Source organism: Morus notabilis, unplaced genomic scaffold (assembly GCF_000414095.1).
Source record: "Morus notabilis unplaced genomic scaffold, ASM41409v2 Scaffold1012, whole genome shotgun sequence".
Taxonomy (NCBI): domain Eukaryota; kingdom Viridiplantae; phylum Streptophyta; class Magnoliopsida; order Rosales; family Moraceae; genus Morus; species Morus notabilis.
In genome coordinates, this window is record NW_010361635.1 from 332,260 (window position 1) to 340,376 (window position 8,117).

At 32.4% G+C, this 8,117-nt stretch overlaps 1 protein-coding gene across 3 annotated transcripts; it reads right to left on the reverse strand.

Moving 5' to 3' along the window:
* Window positions 1-4,856: 4,856 nt before the first annotated feature.
* On the reverse strand, window positions 4,857-6,895 carry LOC21395946 (homeobox-leucine zipper protein ATHB-6). Of its 3 annotated transcripts, XM_024167120.1 has the most exons (4): window positions 6,691-6,894; window positions 6,463-6,525; window positions 5,915-6,285; window positions 4,857-5,596 (listed from the first exon to the last, which is right to left on the reverse strand). In XM_024167120.1, exons 2-4 carry the CDS (start codon window positions 6,521-6,523, stop codon window positions 5,111-5,113), a joined length of 918 nt encoding a protein of 305 aa, XP_024022888.1. In that variant the 5' UTR covers window positions 6,524-6,525; window positions 6,691-6,894; the 3' UTR covers window positions 4,857-5,110. The 3 variants fall into 3 exon arrangements, with proteins under 3 accessions (XP_024022888.1, XP_024022889.1, XP_024022887.1); XM_024167121.1 differs by having other exon boundaries at window positions 5,915-6,279; window positions 6,463-6,895; XM_024167119.1 differs by having other exon boundaries at window positions 6,463-6,893.
* Between the last annotated feature and the right edge of the window lie 1,222 nt (window positions 6,896-8,117).

Consider the following 8,117-nt stretch of genomic DNA (forward strand, 5'->3'; position numbering starts at 1 on the left):
AGTATCCTAGAAGCATGAGATGTAATAGGATATTTATTATTTAATTAATAAAAGAGTTTATTCATCATTTTGTGTGCATATATTTATAAATATTTTATGAATATCAAATGAAAATTCCGTGATTATTTATGTAACCTTAAACATTGTATATAAGTGTTATATACGAGAGGATAATAATAAAAAACGTTGTTCATAATGAATTTAATTAAAGTTCAGAATCTTTAATTAAAACATTATTAATACATGTCATTCTCATTTAGAATGGAACGGTGCTATCCGCACTGTTAATATGGTGAGATATTGAATGAGCGTATTTTGCATAATGAGATTGTGTGGAATAGGGACATAGACACAATATGAATTTCTAATAATTTTTGTTAAGCATAGAAATTCTAATTGAGTCTACCGATGGTCATATATAGAATGATCTTAATCCTGAGTTCTTAACAAACTCCTATTTATGGATTTGTGTCTTTTGATTTACTTGGTGCGGATTCTGAGACCCTAAATCCTATTCCTTGTATTTTGGAGACATGATGAAATAGGTAGCCAGGAATGTTATTATACGAGATGGAATCCATTCCTTCTTGAGAAAGAAGTAGATAAACAATTCTCTTGAGTGTTGATTCGGTACTTGGATTAGTAAAAGCGCTCTGGTTCATGAATGTGTTTTATGAATCACTATCCATTAGAGAATCAATGGTACTCAAGGATGAAGATATAATTAGAGAGGTTAACAGATTCTACATGGCTCTAATTATGAATTATTTATGGAGGATTGATCTATATGCAATGACTATATCAAATGGACATTTCACAGTTTAGAAGTAATTAATGTCTATAATTTCGAGAGTTCAATTCCAAGTTTATAGTGGAGTAACTATTGAAATTAATAGAATTAATTAATTAATTAAAGTGTTTAATTAATTATTAATTTTATTGGAGCTCGGGATTATAGGTCCATTAGTCCCCGCGTCGTCCTTGTACTTCTACCAGACACAAAGAGCAAAATAGAAATTTTAGAATTACGGAATTCTAAAATTAAATACTCAAAAAATAATTAATTATTATTTAAATAATGTGATTATTTAAATTTGAATTTGAATCATGAACATAATTTAAATTTATCCTTTTAAACTTATTTGATAAGTTGTTCAATTTAGAATTCAAATTAATTTAAGTTTGACTTAAATTCGAATTTGAATTTGAATTAAAATTGGACTACAAGATAAATGATGATTTTTTCTTCCTTCCCTATCTACAATTGGCGCCACACACAGGGATAGGAAACCCTAGGGTGGCTGGCCACACAAGAATAAGGTAGAGGAGAATTTTTGTTCAAAATTAAAACAGGAGAGAGATTTGATTCCTTCCAGAAGTTGGACTTCTACTCTATAAATAAGATATGATGAAAAATTGTGCGGACAATTTTTAACCTAACTTAGAGGGGCTGGCCAAATTTCCCATTATCGAGAGAAGGAAAATTTTTTTCTCCAAAAAAAAATTTCACATCTTGCATGCTTTAGTGTTTGTGAAAAATTTAAGTGTTTGAATTAACCCGTTTTAGTCTTGAGTGTGTCCACACACGTCTACGTAGATTTAAGAAATTCTCTCATGTTAAATTGGCATATGAATATTGTGCATCATTCACTTATGGCGATGAAAAAGTGCATGCCGCTCATACGGAACAAAATTTGCAAAAGAAAGAAAAGAAGAAAAACTGTATTATATTAGCTTGCGTTCTCAAAGTTAAACCCACAACCAAACAATAATATCTTCATCTTTCAAACAATGGGAGTCTGGGACCATGATAGGCACTCGTGTTGTTGTTAGGTCAGCATCAAAGTTCAAACCTCATCCCACAAACTTTCTCTTGTTACACTCAATTTCATCGCTGGGGATCTTCCATTTCTAGAGAAACAAAATTTGTTGGCAAAGTATGAAACTAATTCAGTTCTAACCCCAAAAGAAAGGCCCTTTTGCATTCAAGAAATATCAAGTTAGCATATTATGGTTCCTAATTCCAAAGCTTCATAAACAATATTTTACAGTGACAATTGATAAAACAAGTCACATCAAATTGCATAGTTTGTGAAAGCCTTCCTGCTAATGATGTTTTGGACAATTGGACCAAAGTTGATGTTGGTCCGTGTCGTTTGTTAATACCTCTAAGCCACCACACTTTGCTTCTCTTGTCCATTTCAACCATCTCATGTGATATAGATTCTCATATGCCCGTTTTCCCTGTAGATGACTTAAACTGTAGAGATAATACCCCATGCGTGTAGTTTCTGGTATGTGAATTAAGAAGAAAATACTTATTAGTTAACAATAGTAACCAATACTACTAACTCGTAACATGAGGACGTGGGAAGAAAATCTTCGATTGATCGAGTGCAACTATATTTGATGTCAACTCCATAATCAGTAGAAATGAGAAAGGAAAAAAAAAAAAGGAGAGATTTTCACAGTGAAGCTCTTAAAAAAAAACTCTAGGAGTATGACTACGTTTTAAATTGTCAGATTTATATAAAATTCTATGTGTTTTTGCATATTTTTTCTATTTTTATTCATTAAACAAATTGAACATTTAGAAATCTACAGCTCCAACACGAATACTTTACCGTAGAAAGCTCCGTGACATGAGTTGAACAACGGATACTACAAAAAAATATTGGGGGTCCTTTTGAACATAGGTTCAGTACCTCTCTAGATCTTGTGCTGCCTAGTTTTAGTGGAACCAGGAGAGAATTGCATAGCTCCAAGCAAATGAAAATGAATTATGTTGGTATAGAATCGATCTTGAGTTCAAATCTGGACTCTTATTTCAAAACAAATCTAACCTTTTTTTTTTTTTTTTTTTGGTATTAAACAAATCTAACCTAAAAACCAGTGAATTTTGCTTTCACATGAGAGAGGACTTGCACAAAAACTCACAATAGTACTCACAAACTCACCTATTACATGAGGAACAATATATCCTTTTTTTCCTGTTCTCTTCTTTTTATGATTTCTCTCTTTTTCTCAGTATTTTGCTGGGAACTGACTGCACAAAGTTAAAGGTTGGTGATTACTGTCAATGGCAAGGCACAAAGAAGGGCTAGCTAGATTCCATAGAGCATTAACAGTCAAAGATGGATGACGAATTGAGGGTCCCACTTCTGACATGATTGAGACATGGAGGAGGAGCTGAAAGTCACAGCAGCTTTTTCGTCTGTTTCTTTCTCACCTAAAGTGGAAAATAAAGGTGGAAATGAATAAAAGTCGAAAACGACTCGTGTCATTTCCACCTCCATAAGTTCAAAACCTACTCTTTGAGTCCTTAGTCTATGCTCGCCAAAAGGGAAAAGCTTTAAGCTAGCTAGCAAATCTACCATTCAATGAATTTTATATCAATATTTCTGTCTAATTCTCTTTTTAATTTAAAAATAAGTTTCACAGTCTCTTTTTTATTGACAGGTTCAATTTTTAATTGTTTAATATAATTAAAATCACGTGAGATTAAAAAATAATTAAAAAAATAATTTTTAATAGCTGAAGATTGAGACGTTTTATAATAGTTCATTCCTTAAGACTTATTAAAAAATTTCCGTAAAGCTTAATTCTTTTTACCGTCAACATACGTACGTATCAGATCTTCTCTTCATTCATGTTGATATAATTTTGATTTGATCTGACAATTAAAAACGACATTCTATCGGTAATCATATTTTCTCTACCTTAATACAGAATCTCTGCTTTTTGCGTCTGAGTACATACGTGCCTGCTACCTATTTCATCATCCGCGTTGCTCATCAATTGCTTAAGCTTTAGTAAACCCGGTCTTCACTTTGGTACTCAAGTCACATCCAGAAGCGGTTCTAACTTCTAACCATTAGGTTAAATTCCTTTTAGTTTTGTAAATCTTTTAGAACCAGATATTAGAATTTAACAACTCAGATTATATGCTTGTTATACTTAAAAATATATCTTCTATTATATAAATTGTAGAATTTATATTATTTATTTAATTATAAGAAGTTAAGGTTCGTTTAATTCACTGATTCGAATTTTTAATTTAAATTAAAATATAATTTTATATAAGAATTTTATACTGTAATAAAAAAATTAAATGTGATTAATTTTTAAAATTTTTTATTATAATAAAATTTAAATTTTAAACTTAAATCAATTAAATAAATCGATCGTCAGATTTAGCAGTTTCCAGAAGAACTAATCGTCGTATCTGTTTTGAGAAGTTGCGCATCAAATACAATGCTTACTGTTATGCAATGGCAGTAGTTTTGCAATTTAATCTGGTAGCTACGATATCAGTCTGTACTTGTTCACCAACCACATGGACTGATAGGTGCGCATCAGAACCAAAACCCCCCCCCCCCCCACCAAAAAAAAAAAAAAAAGGAGAGAGAGAAGAACATAAAAGAGGGGACAGATGACACAGACCTCTCGAGTTCTTTTTCAATTTTAATGCTATTTGGGGCTTTGATATTTTGTTGATATCTGTAGAAGGAATAACTCATTGCCTTTGAAAAAAATGAAATAAAATAAGTGCCTTTGAAAAGAAGAAAAAGAAGACCCATGAGGAGCGGAGCTAGAGAAGAATAAGCGAAGGGAAGGAGATATAACTTCAGATTTTAAGCGGGCTAGACATATAACTTTTTTATTTTTAAATAGTCAAACTATGAATTTGATCAGTAAATATATATACAAAATTAAAAGAACAACAAATTTCAAATTAGGTGGTCGACTACCGTGTAGCTAATGAGTTTTCAAAATTTAATAAAGAGAGAGAGTCGTCAGTCGAAATTAATTACTCACTACTTGATTATCATGCAAAGGACTCACTTAAACAACTGCTTCAAAATTGCATGCACGATGAGAAAAACCGCCGTGCAGCACAACATTAACTATTGCACCGTAATGATTGTGTAGTACTTGATTTGGATTAGAGCTACTTTTACTCACCTCAGCATAACATTAATTAACACAATCGACATTAAGATTTTAGCATCATCATTATTACTAACGAACTACACGTTTGTACTTAATTTTCAAAGCACGAAATTTTATTCATCAGATTTTTTTTTTATTTTTTATTTTTTTTATTTTTTCACTGCTCAGGTAAGTACCAATAGAGAGTTGGAGCTTGATCAACCGAAAAGAAACTATTGCAAGACTGATCCTCAGAGCCAAAAAGACTCGTGTACTGGTCCTCCACTTTCATGAACTGAGGTTGGCACATCTTAACCGGGAAATTAGCTCTGGAATCCGATAACTGAAACCAATTCGCCATTAATGAGCTCGAAGATGAAGATGAAGATGACGACATCCCATTTAGCCCAAGTGAGAATTTCAGTTCGCCACAATGATCTTCTCTTGTCACGACATCGACAACATTGGAATCGCTGTCTGATGACCCATCTGATAATTTGGGCTTAAGATTTCCGTATCCTTCAACTTCAAGCCCTGCTTTCTGTTCAGTACTATTCTCTTGTGAATCACTCTTCTTTGTGTGATCCGAAACTGGAGACTCTTCTTTCACAGATTCACTGCTCTCTGAACTCTCTCTGCACACTCTGCCTTTCAATTGTGCAACCTACAATGCTCAGAAAGCTCAGTTTTCTGTTTAAATGTATAATGTGCGGTGTAAAATTTCGTCCCACACTAGATTGATAAACCAGATTAATGCCATTGTACTCGTAATTCGAATCAAATAGACAACTTGACCAAGAAACGAACACTTCACACTACTAAAACTCAGTCAGTACGGCAAGTGTTCATACAACATTCTTAGTCAAGTTGTTTGTTTGATTTGAATTACGAATTCAAGGTCGTTCATTTGGTGTTAGAGGAAATTTTGCAACAGACAAAATGCAAAATAAAAAAGATAAAAAAAAACAAAATTCCTATGTACCTGTTTAGAGAGAGCTTCATTTTGTTGCTGAAGATTTTCATAGCTAAGCTTAAGAGAATCATAATTAGCTTTAAGGAGGGTATAATCTTTCTCCAATTGTTTTGTCTTCCAACGGGCTCGGCGATTTTGGAACCAAATAGCTACTTGTCTTGGTTGGAGGCCAAGTTCATCTGCCAATTTAGCTTTTCTTTCTGGCTCTAGCTTGTTTTCGACCTCAAAATATTTTTCCAAAGCCTTGACTTGATCCGAGCTTAATCGTCTTTTCTTTCCCGTGAATTCTTCTGCACAATCGTCTTGGTCTAAAGTGTCCAACATGGCCTGAAATTCCTTGCTATAACCTCTCTCTGTCTCTTTATACTTCTCCTCTGAATCTGTGAAAAGGGTTTGTTATAAAATGATACATTCAATCAATAGAAACTTAAAAACAACCAAACATCAAAGAGAAATGGAACAAATACAAAAAATTTGGCACATTGGGTGTTTGAACTCAAATGAGTTACAATTTGAATCTATAAAGACATATCATGAACAACGAAAATTATGTTTACCTTTTTGTGGGCAAATGGGGACTAGAGCACCCAAAGAATCTGGGCTGCTGAACCTCTTCATAACTGAAAAAACAATAACTTAAACCAGATTCCACAGGATATTAATTGTTTAAAATTCTCTCTTAGCTTTGTACCACACAATTGAAACACTTGAATTGAGCCCAGTTGGGACACATCCACAAAAGAAGAAAAAAAAAATGAGAGAATTCCTGGAAGCTGGAGACTTGCCTTCTCTTTCTAAGCTTTGGCTACTTTGTTACTCCAAAACCAAAACCTCCCAAGTAAATAAATAGAGAAAAAGTGCAAAACGTAATCTACAAACCGGCCTACAAGGCGGAGACTATCTAGCTTAACCAAACAAAGAAAAGAAGTAATTGAACACTTGTACTAAGTAATCATCAAGTAATCAAGAGAGAGAGAGAGAGATCTAGATGACCGTATTGAGCTCTTAGACACCGCTAAATCATTCCAGTCTACTCCGTTGTAGCATACATATACACATCAAACCAGTGCTGTAGCTGAAAGTGACTGACAGATCAAACTTTGACATATATATGTGCACATATGGCCATATATTTTCTTTCAAAATATTAAGGCCCGTTTATTTCGTCGATTCGAGTTTAGAATTCGAGTTTTGTTACAGTAAAAAGTTCTCAGAAACAGTCACATTTAACTTTTTTATTACAATAAAAAACTCTCACACAAAATCACATCTCAACTCGAATTACAAACTCGAATCAATAAAGTGAAGGGCGTAATATTATAACTGTACTCAAAACCTATTCTTATTCCATTTTTTTTTTAAAAGTAGTTCGAGCCTATCAAATTTTGACATGTGTAAATGAGGTTAAAATCCCAGGACAAATAGAAGCGTTCTTTTTTTCTTACCCTCTTTGTTTTTTCCGTGTGTATATTATATGTGTGAGGGGCTTTCTACTGCCATATGGATTTATTCTATGTAAAAAATAATATATTTAAGAAGGTGTAAAAAATGATTTAAAATATGAATTTATTTTTTTACACCTTTCAAAATTAATGATACTTTGGGTGCGTTTAGAATTCGTTTTAAAATGATTTCGTTTTCTGTATGAAAATAGAAATGAAAATGTTTTTATTTTCATTTTGAAATCATTTCTAAAAATGTGTTTGATAATTTTATTCAGAAATTAATTTCAATTTAAAAAAAATTAAAACTGCGTTTAGTGGTTTAATTTTTAAAAACATGTAATAGTATTTAAAATAATAATATATTAAATAAATAATAATTAAATTCTAAATAAAAACACTAATAATTAATATAATAATTTAATTATCATCAACATTAATAATTAAAAAAACTTTACCAAATACAACAAAAATCCATAAAAAAATTTTCCTCATAGTCATTGGTCTTCCTTTTACACCTCCATCATTTCCCTTCTCACTCAATCACACCCCATTACAAAAATCCGCTTCGCTGTGCAATATTCTCTCTCTCCGTCGTATTCCACCGGAAAGCAAGAAAACAACAACAAAACCCTACCTCCCATGGCTTCCAAACACTGATCAATCAATCAAACAAACAAAACCCCCCCATAAAATCACTTTCCAAAACCCATCATCTTTCTTCTGTTTTCCCCATAAAACCACTTCTCAAAAACACTTATCAATCAATC